The sequence below is a fragment of the Alosa alosa genome, chromosome 11 (genome assembly GCF_017589495.1).
Source record: "Alosa alosa isolate M-15738 ecotype Scorff River chromosome 11, AALO_Geno_1.1, whole genome shotgun sequence".
Classification (NCBI taxonomy): Eukaryota; Metazoa; Chordata; class Actinopteri; order Clupeiformes; family Clupeidae; genus Alosa; species Alosa alosa.
Genome location: NC_063199.1, coordinates 25,929,702 through 25,944,788, shown reverse-complemented (window position 1 = coordinate 25,944,788; position 15,087 = coordinate 25,929,702). Strand labels below are relative to the sequence as shown.

The 15,087-nt window shown below is 42.9% G+C and overlaps 2 protein-coding genes across 7 annotated transcripts; both read right to left on the bottom strand.

Annotated features, from left to right (window-relative positions):
• Positions 1-2,260: 2,260 nt before the first annotated feature.
• Positions 2,261-8,697, bottom strand: bida (BH3 interacting domain death agonist). Of its 6 annotated transcripts, XM_048256941.1 has the most exons (6): positions 5,950-6,286; positions 5,792-5,829; positions 5,183-5,524; positions 4,656-4,786; positions 3,485-3,736; positions 2,261-2,459 (listed from the first exon to the last, which is right to left on the bottom strand). In XM_048256941.1, the coding sequence occupies exons 3-5, from the start codon at positions 5,484-5,486 to the stop codon at positions 3,542-3,544; spliced, it is 630 nt and encodes a 209-aa protein (XP_048112898.1). In that variant the 5' UTR covers positions 5,487-5,524; positions 5,792-5,829; positions 5,950-6,286; the 3' UTR covers positions 2,261-2,459; positions 3,485-3,541. The 6 variants fall into 6 exon arrangements, with proteins under 6 accessions (XP_048112898.1, XP_048112893.1, XP_048112895.1 ...); XM_048256936.1 differs by lacking the exons at positions 5,792-5,829; positions 5,950-6,286 and adding an exon at positions 8,673-8,697; XM_048256938.1 differs by lacking the exons at positions 5,792-5,829; positions 5,950-6,286 and adding an exon at positions 6,308-6,435.
• wee2 (WEE2 oocyte meiosis inhibiting kinase) lies at positions 8,218-14,982 on the bottom strand. Its single transcript, XM_048256915.1, has 12 exons — positions 14,889-14,982; positions 13,929-14,282; positions 12,871-13,073; positions 12,723-12,774; positions 12,252-12,421; positions 11,892-12,013; positions 11,462-11,608; positions 11,147-11,251; positions 10,715-10,800; positions 10,126-10,296; positions 9,751-9,899; positions 8,218-8,798 (listed from the first exon to the last, which is right to left on the bottom strand). Exons 2-12 carry the CDS (start codon positions 14,259-14,261, stop codon positions 8,642-8,644), a joined length of 1,695 nt encoding a protein of 564 aa, XP_048112872.1. The 5' UTR covers positions 14,262-14,282; positions 14,889-14,982; the 3' UTR covers positions 8,218-8,641.
• Between the last annotated feature and the right edge of the window lie 105 nt (positions 14,983-15,087).

Here is a 15,087-nt window from a genome sequence, read left to right as displayed (position 1 = left end):
CTTTAAACTTCAGCGTCTTCAGGGTCAATCCATAGATGCCATGGTGTCCAGTGAGTCTGCAGTTATTGCCATGTCCTACACATTCCTAGATGGAGATTATGCGAGGAGGATGGAGAGGGATTGTACCCTGTGAATGTGCTTGCAGTCCCTGCACAGCTGTGACGACCCCCTTCAAATGTAGATAGGCGGTCCCTGCACGGTTGTGAGGACCTCCTTCAAATGTAGATAGTCAGTTCTAGGTCTGTTGTAGTTAGTAGGAAGTGTTGAGACAAGATTTCACCATTCATCTGAGTGAGAGAAACTAATTGAAAAAGGATATCAAAATAAGGCTCTGGTTCCTCAAACTGTAGGTTACCTCAGCTCAGTGATCTGAAGTTGGAGGAATCATTAGACACTGACTTGACCTGGTGTCTTGTCACAGGAACTTGCTTTTCCATTACTTTTCTGCAGTTGTACCTTTCTTTTTCAGATTGTCTGAGGTTTATGATGAGCTGAGGTTAAGAATATGGATAGTTTTGCTGATGTTTTTTTTTTTCTCCCTTCATTAAAACTGTGCTGGAAACCCTTGCATTGCTTTATTCATCAGATTTAATGCCAGTATACCTTTGAACACTGTGGTGTGCATGTGTGTTTGCACAGAGGTGCAAAAAAATGTGTGGTTGTTTAAGGAAGTTTTGTTGAGAGCACCTCCTCTGTTGAAGTCCTAGGTTTCAGAACATTTAACACATGCACACACACGTACATTGAGACATCTGTTAGCTACCAGCCCTGGCCTGTTTGGTCTTTACCTCTGTGATCTGCAGCTCCTCTGCTCTACTCACTGCTGGGCTTTCAGACTTACAAATTTACCGTTGACGGTCTGCCTCTGTCCTGCTGATCACTCTCCGCACCTGATCACCCCCTCAGGCCCTTGTCGAGCTGGTGCCCGCCCAACCTCTGTGTGCCTACCTTTCAAACACACTCTACCCATGCTGTGTCCTCTACGTGCCTACCTTTCAAACCCTTTTACCCATGGTGTGCCTACCTGTCAACAAACTCAGCTGAATTACTGTGACCGCAGCAGCATGTGCATTGCAAGCTTCTGAGCATTTAAAAATATGAAAGATGCAATAACTGGAATGCAACCTAAATGGGGTAGCTGGTGATTTTGATAGGTAGTTAGAATCTCCTGTGTAACTTCCAGGAGAAAGGCATTTGTGAAGTCTGGCACAAACAATCAGCAACATTAACACACAGGCTTTCCTACTCTGGTGAATGTCAAAAAATAGGTTTAGGAAGCCTAGAAAGCAATGACCGACAAAATGTTCCATTTCTAAATCAACTGCTATCTGGTGTGTCAAATAAGCTAGACATGTGGCAGTATGGGGGTAGATTTCATATTATTTTCCAATCACACCTGTCTTCTGTGCCCAATCATTTGTTACATATGAGGAAGTGAACGCGTGATTGCAATACCGTGCATCAGTTTTGATTACAGGAACGAGATAAAAAGAGTGACTACTTTAAATGTCAGGCCCGACAGCCAGACTACACCAGAAGCACAACTGAAGTGTTTTTTTTTACTTAAGACTGGTCTCATTTCTTTTTGTGCTGAGCTCTCACATCTGATGCAGCCAGTTCCATTTGTAATAGTGAAAGCTAATTGTTGTGGCACACACTCTGCGAACAGCACGTTTCAGTTGCACACCTGGTGTAGCCCCCACTGTATGTATCATAGTGTTTGTATTATAAAAAGGTAATTTTAAAAGGTTTGAGTAGAAACACACACACACACATTCAAATCTTGAGCTGACGGGTACTTGTTAACAAACCTACTAGTGACAGAATGGTACACACACCACACACACACCACACACACTCCCTGCACGTGTAGGACTGCTGCTGGAGGGCTCTGGTGTCTTGGTTCCAGTGAAAGAGGAAGTGCACTGAACCGTGATACTGTGGTGCACAGCAGCCAATCAGCATATTCACATTGTTTCTTTGGAAACAGTTTTACTGTAAATTTGGATGTACAATATGTTTCCTACTGTACAGTATGTGCGTCTGTGTGGTTTGAAACAAAAAGGAAAAAATAAAGGAAAAAACTGTAGAGTTTGCAGTGTATCTGTGTGACTATGCTGTGTCTTTCTCCTGTACACAAAATTTCTTCTGGAAACTTCTTAAGGCTGTTATAATGACACCAAAACTTCTGGCAAGTCTTGTCACATGATTTGAGACTTGTTACTAACTAAAAAGCATTAACAGGCTTCACTTCAATGCATTAGTTATGGCACTCTTTTTTTTTTAATCCCAAAAATACAAATAGTACAAAAATAACAAAACTTCATTTTTCTATTTCATAGTTCTCACTGTTCCCTTTCTTTCACACAACATGTTTAAGCAAAAGAAGAAGACGGCAAATATGTTCAGAAATTCAGCTGGACGGAACCAGGAACAGCAAAGATGGCAGTGGTCATCCCCTATCAAGAAAGATAAATAAGAGTCAATGTAAAAGGAACATTTTGAGGCACACCTTACAATCCATCACAATCATCACAATCCATTCCTTCCTCTTCAAAACAAATGAAAAACTAATTTGAGTAGTATTTATACTAGTCAAACTAGAAGGGTCCTTGTCGGGGAAGTATTACTGTGCTTCAGGATTTACGCTGCAAGGTTATGTGGTGAGATCCTTCCTAAACCACCTAGGGAAGTGGTTTGCGTGCTCAGATTACGGTTCAGGTTCAATAAAGCACCAAATTCTTTTGTCATGTGCCACGTATCAAAGCCACCACCATCTATGCATTCCTATGTATAAGGTATTTATAGCTACACAATTATGTAAAAGGGACATTCATGCAATAAGGGTTCTCACAGGTCATGGAATTTCTGGAATATGGAATTATGGAAAGTCTATCTATTCCATACATTTTTGGAGCAGTCATGGAATTTTATTTTAGCAGTTTAAAATGTATTTGCCAAAATACATAAATACAAATATATTTCCATGCCTAGCCTAACTTTGCTTATCCAACGCCCATTTATTCATCTCCCTCTAAAAAAGCAAAAGATTCTTGAATGTTACGTGGCTGCACTGAAATCTTTTCTCTGTATATTGTACCATTCATTGTATGGTAGGTCATGGAAATTCAGTTTTTGTTTGTCAGGGAAAAGTCATGGAATTCTGCATCTGACAGAGTGAGAATCCTGTGCAATGTGTTTCTGCTTGTGTTAAGGGGTGTGAATACAGTCTGCATTTAAAGTCGGGGAAAATATGCACAGGTTTAAGGGCAAATGAGTGATTTAAGGCACAACTGATCTATAGGTGTAGAAAAATAAGGACATCCAAAACAGACATTCACTTCCTGGAATTACATTCACTGAAAACATTTCACTCTTAACTTTGCCTCTTTTGTTTCATATTGGACAACAACTATAACCAAGTATTAGGCTTTAATATACTGTTCATGTTGGAATCAAGAGTCAGAAAGGACTGGTCTCTCACCTGAGTTACAATGGCATTCATTTGGTCTTTGGGTTGGGTCAGGTGGTGAGGTGGGGGTCACCTTACGTGCTGCTGCTGCCAGATGTGGAAGAGGTCTCGGAGGAAGCGCGGGGTGTGCTCACACACAGCCTTGATGAGCGAGAGGGAGAGAGCCAGTGTCACACGCTCCTGAGGGAGATCCCCAAGGCTGGTGCCAGACCGCAGAGATACGTGCACCTGCTCCACCGCCTGCTTCAGGTGCTTACTCCAGTTCTATACAAACACATGCAAACACACTGTCATAGGTGTGAACCCACACAAACAGTAACACACTTCTCACAGAAAGAAGTACAAAATATTCTGTATGTTTTTAAGCAGCATGTGTTCATTTAAAACATACTTTGTTCTGCTTGTGCACACCTAGAAAACACATAGATTGTATACACTCAGGTCTATCTAACTGCCAAACAGATACACATGATGACAATTTTTCTAAGCAATGTTGCTAAACAATATTATTCGGGCACTTCCCTGTTCCCTGCTGATACAGAGCAACAGTGTGTCTGGAGAACCTTAATCAGCAGTAGACAACTCCATCCAAATAGAACACTGGACACGTGATTTCCCAGCAAACAAAGACCAAGAAGTTGGCCCATGCACCCCAACGACATTCTGTTCCTACTGTAGGAACTCTCCCACACTAGAGCCAGAAAAAGTACAGGTGCATCTCAAGAAAAAAAGTTATATTGTAAATAAGATCATTTCTCTGCACAGACTGAGAGACTAAAGGCTCAGGAAACCATTTGACTTAATTAGCTGACTAGAATTCATCTCAGGTCGACATTTCTGTATCATAAATGTATTATTCTAATATTTTGAAATTCTGGATTTTTGATTTGATTAGCTGTAACCCGGTAATCATCAAGATTAGAGAATAATCAAGATTAAAATAACAACAAAAAAAGGCTTGAAATATTTCACTTTATGTGTAATGAATCTAGATAATATTAAAGTTTAACTTTTTGAAATAAATGCAAAAAAATACTTTTCCATGATATTCTAATTATTTGAGATGCACCTGTATTCAGTACTGGTCATAGATCTTAATGTCAGTTCAAAAAAAAGAGACCGATTACAATACTAAAATGAGACAAGCTGATCCCTAAACCTGCCCTAGCATGGAACCACGCACCTCTTTCTCAGAATTCTGCAGGGATCTCAAGAGTCTGTTTGTTGCATGGGCCATCACATCATTTTCCAACTGGTCTGCAATCTGGATCAACTCCTGGGCGATGTCCCTCAGAGCCTGGTCAGGGACTGGAACTGCAAATTATAATCAGAACTGTCCTCAGTCATAGTCACAAAGAGCGAAGGCAAACCAATAACACTACAGAACAACCTACAGTACTGTAGAGCTGTCATAAACTGCATCGTACACTACTGAGACATTTCACCTGGTGGTGCCTCCACCTGGTGATGGCGGTCTAGTACAAACATCTGAAGGTGAACATGAGGCGAGTGGAGGACACTGTGGTGATGTAGTGGTGTCTTGGTTTCAGTGACAAAGGAAGTGCACTGAACTGTGGCACTGTGTAGTGCACTGCAGCCAATCAGCATGTTCAGATTGTTTCTTTGCAAACAAAAAGTTTGGATGTACAACATGCTTCCTACTGTGTGGCTGACCTGTCACAGATTGCATCGTACACTAAGACATTTCACCTGGTGGTGGCGCCTGCACATGAGGATGCTGGTCTAGTACGAACATCTGAAGGTGGACAGTAGGCGAGTGTCCATCTGTCTGAAGTTCACCGTCATCCCCACTGTGCAATTCTCCGCTGAGTGAGCCGTCGGTACACACGAGCCCAATACCGTTGCAGTTGATATCTTGACCATGTTTCAAGTCCCTCTTCAAGTCTGATAGTTCTCGTTCAAGGTCATCGTTTTGGCAACCCTTCTGTTGCAAGAACGTGAGGAAGACCAGGGATGTACCGAGCAAGCTGTTTGCATCTCCGGTAGCGTCCATGCTGGTCCTGTCCCAGTGTTGCTGGCAAACCTTGGTCTCTAAAATAAGTTGTTTGGAATTCATTCATTAATGTCCATTTCTTTTCTTAACGTCATCTTGTTTGACAGTTAACAAAGGCACAACTTAAAATAATAAACGTGATCGTTAACGTTAATAGGTACACAGTAGTTGCTATCTTTAATGTTTAGCTGCTAGCGTATAACTGTCGGTCTTGCGTAGTATTAAATATGATCAGGTGTAACGTTAGCCTGATCACCAACTAACATTGACGACTTGCCTATACAGCCTAAATTAACTTAAGTTACCGTTAGCTGCTACTCCAAAGATCTTCCGCTTCGACCCTCTACTCCGCAGCAGTAGTTTTTGGGCAAATGTATGAGATCCAACATTAAAAGATATACAGCGAAAATAACCGCCAAGTCATTCTTAACAATGTTAGTTAGCGTTAACAGTTAGCACTTACGTTATCCATCTTAACAGGAAATCGTTCACAATCTCCCATGTAACGTTGTATTGTATTTGTTCTTCAATCTTACTAGGCAAGTTTAGTGGAGTTAACTTGGGTATTAACGTTATATTTTACGTGAATGTGTAACATCACTAACGTTACTTCTTAAAGTTCAGTTTGCTAATGTTAACTGACTTCAGTCAGTAAAGTTAACAAACATTAACTTAAACGTTATAGCTTATATCGATAGTCTTCACTGAATCGTTAACTGCTACACATATTCTACCAGAAACACTGCGTCGTTACATCCCACAAGGAATTACATTGTAATGTTCGGTATGTTCAAAACTGTTTGTCATACCCGTGAACGTACCCTCGGTCTCTCGTGTTTACCAAGTTTGATGAAAACGTCAAGTCAGTGTGATGTAACCCAATGAGCTCCTCCTGTTTTTAAAGTTCCGCGCCAGAAGGAAAATGACGTACTATATGCCGAACGTTCTCCTCAGTGTGAAGTCTGAAAGTTACACCCCTTATTAGACATTCTCTGGTTACACCTAAATAAATAGTTTTTGTTTATCTAGCAAATAATTGTGCTATTACATAACATTTCAAAGTGTAAATGTGACGGATGTAACGAAGTAAAACTCAAACGAAACACCCAACCGAGGAACTGCGGTGGCACAGTGGTGTCAATCTAACAGCTTGACACTGAATATCAATAAAACCAAGGAAAGGGTAGTGGATTACAGAAGGAAGCAGCAGAACTACAGTTACACCCCACTTAAGATCAGCGGGCAACCTGCAGAGAGTCACAAGTTTTAAATACCTTGGTGTCCACATTACTGAAGACTTAACATGAACTCAATATGTTCCGAAGAAGTCCAGACAACGACTCTACTTCCTTCGTCAGCTAAGGAAATTCAAAGTTTCTACATCCATCATGAAGGCCTTCTACACTTCAGCGGTTGAGAGTGTTCTAACTGGTAGCATCATCACCTGGTATGGGAACTCCACAGTTAGAGATTGTAGTACTTTGCAGAGAGTAGTGCGCTCAGCTGAACGTACTATAAGAACTCAACTCCCTGCTCTACAAGATTCCAGAAGAGTACTCCTAAGAGCCCAAAAGATTCTGAAGGACTTTTCTCATCCTAACAATGGATTATTCCTACCGCTGAAATCAAGAAGACGCCTATGTAGTCACAAAGCCAGAACTGAGAGACTCAGAAGTTTTTATCCCCAGGCCATCAGAACTCTGAACTCACACTATACTGACTTTGCACACATTCATACGAATTCACACTATACTGAATTTGCACTCATGACCCCCCCCACACACACACACACACCTACATGACCTTTAGCACTTTTACATCCCTCTCTCTATGCTAGACCTTTTATTTATTTTCTTATTTCATCACACGTCAAAACACACACACACACACATCTGACTTTCTCCAACTTTTGCACATCTCCATAGAACTTTTTATTTATCATTTTTGATTTCTCCTCCATCTATCTACCCATGTCCTTGATTGCCTAGCCTTTCTGGCCCACTATCCCATCTCCCCTGTCACCCCCAGTTGTTAGTTGGGTTAGCCCCTTGAGCCGTGGATCTCCCCAAGGTTTCTTCCTTGGTAAGGGAGTTTTTCCTTGCCCCTGTTGCTCTTGGGTGCTCCTTGTTGGTGCCCCCCAATCCCAATCCTCCCCTATCTTTCTTATGCAGCCCTTGCCACTTAATCTACTAAACCCCTCTTCTACTGCACTTTTTACCCCCCCCCCCCCATAAATGCACAAATAGGCTGACACCAGACATACTTTCACTGCATTTCTTACTTCCAGTAACTATATGCATGTGACAATAAATTTCCTTGTATCCTTGTAACTAGTAGGCCTACTAAACTTTCCAAGCTGCAAAAATGCTTAAATTGGAGAATGACATGGAAGGCATGCTAAAAATAAATAAATAATAAAAACCCTATTGCACATTTTACACGTCATGTAAACACTTAGGAGGCACTAAACAAAAACTCCTGGGTCTAGAGTTCTATTTTGCATTTATATTGAATTTTAAAAAGGCATGTGTGCAAACTGTGCAAATCTACAACATGCACACATTTATCCTACATGGGCATATATCTTGAGGATACACTTGTATCAACGTCTAACTGGTTGTCTGGGGAAATCCCCTTTGTGACATCAGCCTTCCTTCTTTCAAACCCTTTTTCCATTATCAGAATATACCAGGATGAAACTGAACACAAAGGATTTTTCAGAGAATCCTGATACAACTCTAAAATTTATTTACAGTATATTTACACGGTTAAAAAAACATTTCAGTCAAAAGTTACAGGCCACTCTCGGGTCTGCAAGAGTGGACAGTTGCTAATGCCAAGGTTCCAGTGAGGCATGAATGGAAAATGGACACTATATAAAAACAAAGCAGCACATGTAAGCAGGGAAAACTCAAAAACCCACTCAGTGATTAAAACACAGTGTTACACATCAATTCATCACGGCATATCAGTAACACGCTACGTGTCCGTATTTCCAACTCCTCGTGCAATCTGGTGAATAGCTATGCTAATACACACTCTTTGAGTAGAGTCCCACTATGCCAGCTATGGCAGCTGTATTTTCAGATATGCATACACAATAAGAGCTTTGTAATTAAAAACCCACAAGTCCCACAATGCCCTAAAAAGAGAACTCAGCGCCTCAGGCCGCTGAAGCTCACGGACCTTGAAGCATTTCGGCCCACGAGCCGTTGGCCTTTTTTGGGTAGAGGGCCTGTTTGGTCACAGTGGCTCATGGATGTAGCACTCTGCTGGGGAGACAATGCAGCCATCCTGGCCTCCTTTAGTTCCCTGTAGAGGGACAAAACATAGAAAAAATATTTTACACGACTAGATCATGAAAGTACTAGCCTGGAAGTCAGTCAAACTGACTAGAATTGAGTATGGCTACGTCAGGCTATGAAAGTACACTTGATTATATGAGAGCATTGTCCACAAGGATCATCATTCTCTAGTGGCGGGCAGGCAGTCTACATGAATATTGCAGTATTATAAAATTAGGATTTTGTTGATTTCATATTTTGCCATGTTTTCCATCAAATCCTACCTTTTGTCTCTTAATTAGCCCCCGATTGCATACAAATTTGCTCTGCTCCAGTGCAAAACGGTGTCTGTTCTCAAATGTACCAGCTTGCACTGTTGCTTGCACATGTCCTATGCTTCAGTCTGGGTCCTCCATCTCACCCTCAGCCATTTCTGTGCACTTGTATAACATCTGCTAGCAGATTTCTGCACTCACTTTCGGATTGTTGTGAAACGTCCATATCAAAATTAAACCAACAGAATGTCAGATATGACATTCACCCAATTAAATAATCTTTGTCTCTTTAACAGCAGTGTGCACACGCAGCTCTGGCTGTACAACCCTGTCCACGTGGAGCACAGCCAACTAACATTTACAGCAGTTACAGACAAGTCCATTGTCCTCAGCTCAGATCAACTACCTGACTGAAAGCCTGATAACTAATGACAATACTTCCCCCTTCTGGACATTTGAGTATTGAACAGGTCGAACTCTTGCACAGTTCAGCTATTGCAACATCACATGCAAAGATTTCAATCACATTTCCACTCTGGGGCACCAATGCACTTGTTCTTCATTTGTAAGTGTACTGACCATTAAAACCTGAACAAAACTACACTGTGGTTTTTGATGTTTAATACAACTGGATCTGTGCTCCTTTAGATCTCAATACTAAAGCCCTAATGCTTGACCTCTTGATCTTTGAACCCCCTGACTGACCTTTCTAGCATAGCAGTCCTGAACTTCTCCACGTTCAGTTCCTTGCGCAGCTCTGCAGCTATCTTGCCAGCCCGCTCCCTCCTCAGCAAAGGGTGTTTGCAGAGCACAGACGCAGATGGACGTAGCACAGGATCGGGGTCCAGCAGGCCCTAGTGCACAAACAAAATAACCAGAAACCTACTGTATTAAATAAATACCAAAGACAACAGACAGACAGACAGAAGACAGTAAATGGACAGTCATCACATAGAAACATGCCATCATGAACATATTTATAGGAACACACACACACACACATATATCCCTATTTGTACTAACAGCAATTGCATTTGGGTTTAGGAATCACTCTGGGTTTAGTGAACTTATTGAACCTACCCGTAGGAGACTGGAGAAGGCCGCGGAGAGCTTCTGTGGTAGGACGGGCAGGAGAGCCTGGCGCAGGCGGTGCCACTCATCTCCATTCTGGGGCAGCGGTGGGGCGCCAGCAGCCAGCAGTGCCGTCAGACCCAGAGCAAAGATGTCTGCCTTGGGCAGCTCGCGGTAGTCCTGCAGGCAGAGTGAACGAGGCAGTTCAGAGTTCAGAACTACAGTAGAGGCAAACCTGGAAGCATGTGACACAGACTCATCTCAATAAACTCAAGGCTTGGTGAAGAACCAGTCCCAACCAAAGTAGACCGCTGGTTGTGCATTTCTAAAGAGTCTATTGTAAGTTTATACGAAGCCTTTATGAGGGTTCCTCTGCTTAAACAAGCCCCAAGAACCTGAATTAAGAGGACGTTTATAGCATTGAAATGGGTTCTTCCTCTTTACTGGTGAAAAAAAAGTGCACTAGTGACTAGCCAAGACTGAAAGTAGCGGCTATAGAATAACAGCTTAATTTAGAACTGGTCCAATCTACATCCAGAAGCTGTCGGTTATAAGCAGCAGCTATTTGCTAAATCCCTGTCAGCACCAACTCCTTTACCTCATTCAAAATCTCCTTGGCCAGGAAGCGACTGTCTCCCTCTTCCACCTGGGCGTTGGAGATGGACGTCACATGGCCCAGGTCACCTGAGGAACACCAGCACCAGGTAAGACATCGCCACATGTTGCCTAGCCTGCTCAAGAACACCATTTTCCTGTGTTGTTCACATCAGGAGAATCATCACTGGCCAATGACCATGGACTTAATATTGAGTGTTTACGTTGTCTTTATGCATGTCTATGTGAAGTGCTTTGAGTGGCCACTGTGCTATACAAATAAATACTAAAATACTTAGATGTTTTTTTTAGTTTTTTTTTTAAATCAGGTAAACACTTCACAACAGTGGTTTGCTCATCCACCGATATGGGGTCTGACTTGCCAGGTGAGCACCTGATAATTGGCATATGAACTAAAATCAGCACTATACATTACCAATCTTGTAAACCACGCCTGATGAAGGGTACACATCCTCTTCTTCCTCACTGTCCCCCTCTCCTCCTGCACTAGAGCCAGGTCGCAGACACACAAAGATGTTGCCTGTACACAACATATGCTTCCTTAAACCACTACAAACAAAACATTTAGTGTGTATACAATACATGCTGTATTCCTAGGTATTTTTCAGGGTAGCTAATTTAAATAGTAAAGCTGGAAATCTCCCTCTACAGTAATAAGGCTGTAAAGTGGAAACTGGCGAGATTGATAGATGGAAGAAAAGGCCTAGAACAGACCATGATTGTGACTTACTGGGTTTAATATCCAGATGCACTAGGCCAGAGCTGTGGATGTACTTCAGGCCCATGGACACCTGCAGCAGCAGATCCTTCAGCTCCAGCTCCTTAAAGTACTCCCCCTGCTGTTCCTTTTCTGTCATGATATCCAGGAGACTCCCACCTGTTTGGGAACACAGAAAACAGACACCATAACGCTTGACATTACTCAGCATTGCACATTTTTGTAAACAGAATTAAACACTACCACTGAAGTGCTACTGAACCTTATCACCAACACATGATGCCCATGCATCCATACGTCTACTATAATACTCAGTGAAAAGATTATATGACAATCATTATTCAATCACATAGATACACTATATAAACTAACATATAAAAAAACAGTCACATTGTGTAGTCTATCTATATGATGAAAAAGCCTGTATGTGTGATAAGCCTACCATCACAATATTCATTCTGAATGATCATGTGGTCCTCCTCTGCCCAGGCGGAGTAATAGCGGACGACGTGTGGGTGGTGGCCCAACACTGCATGGGCATACACTTCCTTCAGAGCCAGCTGTCTACACAACAAACAAACAAAAACACAGAGGAGAAAAATGGCATGTACACAAGCTTCAGTTTTGAACAAACGCTGCAGGTTCTTTTATCCAAATACGCAACATTTTATTTCTCCACTTTAGTATATCAAGCAAACAAGACAGAGGAAATGATGGCAGATATTTATTTATTATTAATGACGACATCTGCAGTGTAATCCCGTCACACGCTCAGTAGCACAGACGTGTGTGCGTGACTCACTCATTGGCGGAGCCGGCGAGAGGGTGGCGGGAGCGCTTGATGGCGTAAAGACAACCGTCCAGCCTCTTCACGCATTTGTACACGGCACCAAACTCGCCCGCGCCCAGCCGCCCGAGCTCCAGGAACTCGCTCTCGTAACGAGAGAGCATCAGCGCCTGCACAGCGGGTCTCTGGTGACGATGCAGCACACGCACACAGACAGGGGAGAGGCGAGAGAAGTTAGGAGAAAAACAAGGTCTAAGAGGAGAAAGGGCCAAAGATTATTTGATGACACAAATCAGCTGTCAAAGACTAGAGTTCTAAAATGATTGAAGTGAGACAATAAAAATGGATAGATTTAGGCCTACAAATAAGTGGCAAGTTCATCATTAGAACATAATCTTCATCGAGACCATTACATATGAGGTTGAAACCGAAATCTTTAGCCTGCTTAACTCATAAATTCATACTACTATGAACATTAAGCCATACCTTCAGAGGCATACAATACTCTTCATCGGATGAAGTCTGGGCATCTTTTGACCTGAATAAAGTACATAAATAAGCCTTATACTTCATCAACGGGAACAAACATGAAAAGTCTCCAGTTCCCTGCTCTTCACCCCATCCTCCACAGTACCTATGGCAGTCATCATCATCATCACTCCACCGGCTCTTCCTCTTGTAGTGCTCACTGCTCCTGCGGACGGTGTCGGGGGTGAAGGGGTTGACGTTGACCGAGGGGAGACGGCTGAGGGGCTCACGGGAGGAGAAGTGTAGCGCCCTCTGGCTGTTGGGAGGCCTGCTGCAGGAGCTGGGCTGGACAGCTTTGGACAGCAGACTCTAGAGCAGGAGACACCCCGGCCACACAATTACATTAACAGTATTAGATTTCCATTAGACTGACCTTGGGCTCTGCTTCAATTCATATAGGTAGTCCTGTCACCTGCCTAAACTGTCCAGAATGTCAGGGTGCGGATTTCTGAAAATAAGTATATGTATATATACACTCTTTTGATCCCGTGAGGGAAATTTGGCCTCTTCATTTATCCCAATCCATGAATTAGTGAAACACTCAGCACACAGTGAGGTGAAGCACACACTAATCCCGGCGCAGTGAGCTCCCAGCTACAACAGCGGCGCTTGGGGAGCAGTGAGGGGTTAGGTGCCTTGCTCAAGGGCACTTCAGCCGTTCCCACTGGTCGGGGCTCGAACCGACAACCCTCCGGTTACAGGTCCGGAGTGCTAACCAGTGGGCCACGGCCTCCCCGTAGGCCTACACTGAAGTGGAATAGAGTGGAGTCTTATTTGTCGCAAACTTAAGAGTTTGTTTATTAATGGAAACAAATATGTTAACAGGATTTGGTCCCAAACTTTAGCTACTTGCCTATTTATCAAAATTGTTGATTTAGGTTTTTCGTTAAGCTTATTCAAGTCTTAAGATAACTATAAATTGTATTGGCTAGTGGTTAGCCCAAGACTGAGGCATTTCACTAATCTTACAAGAGATCCACTTCAGAGGGACTTACTGTGGAATCTATAGTGGGGATAGAACCAAGTCCATCAACTGATGCTAAGAAAGAGGATTGCATCTACCCAACTAATGGGTGTAGTAGTGGGTGTTTTGGTATTGTACCTTTTTGTGACCATTGTATGCATTTGCATGCATCTCTATAGGTGTGGATTTGTCAGATTCACCTTCGGTGTGTAGGGTGACTCACACAGCCTCAGCTTGTTCCAGGCAGCGTAAGGAATGGGCGAGCTGGGGAAGGAGGTAGGAGACGTGGTGATACTGCGTTGACGGTGCCGCTGGACCCTGGGGGTGCGGCAGGCCGAAGACGGGCTCTGGACAGGGCTCCTAAAGCTGGGGCTTCTGCTAAAGTTGGGGTTTCTGCTACAGTTGGGGCTCCTCCTGAAACTAGGGCTCCTCCGTACTGGGGCCCAGTCCTCCGACGAGCTATCGCTGCTGTCCTCCTCCCCACAGCTGGAGAAGCAGAGGGGCTGCAGCAATCGGTCACCTGAACGCGCCATATGCCTGCTCCAGATGGTCTGCTAGATGTAGGATCATATAACAATGTGTGCAACTTTCTTAGATATTTCAGCATAGTCTGTGTTGATCTGTTGCTATTACATTCTAGACCTATCTTGATTCATAAATCTTGCTTGGGTGCACTGGCACAAGGCCCTGTGTAGGCAACAGGATTAAAAGTTTTCTGGACAAGTACTAAGCCATCCATTTTTACAGGGTGATAAGACTGTTGATAGAATGGGAATCCTGCAGTAATTCAAGGCTACATATAAGTTGTGTAATGAAGGGGCATTTTTACCCAAACAAATTAGCAGATGCAGCCATGTCACTGTGGCTACCGTCTCTAGATGTACTGCTATTAATTGACCACACATCCTGCATTAGGCTATTTTTCATCAGTCACCAGAGTTTTAAGGGATTAGGCAACCCGACATGAGCCTTTAGGTACTAAAGAATTTAATTGTCGAAAAATGCTAACAACTATTTGTGCCGCCTTGTCGACTTCCCCCCCCAAACACACATCTGAAACATTGTCTCTGAATTGTGAAATGTTTTAGAGTTACTTGGTGAGAAATTATATGTTATTACGCAAAATGTGATGAGATGAAGAGGTTTCACACCATACTCACCAAATGGACAACCACACCTGACTCCCACGTTCCCGCCAGGTATGTTAATTGGGAGGGAAGATTTATCAAAATAGCCTACGTCACCTGTCACGCGTTAGATGGGTTTCTATTTGCACCTGATTTTTGGGCCGCAGTTTTTAAAACGTGTAAAAATAATCAAGTTCAGTGAACAGATATTTATCGCTAAACCTAGGCCATA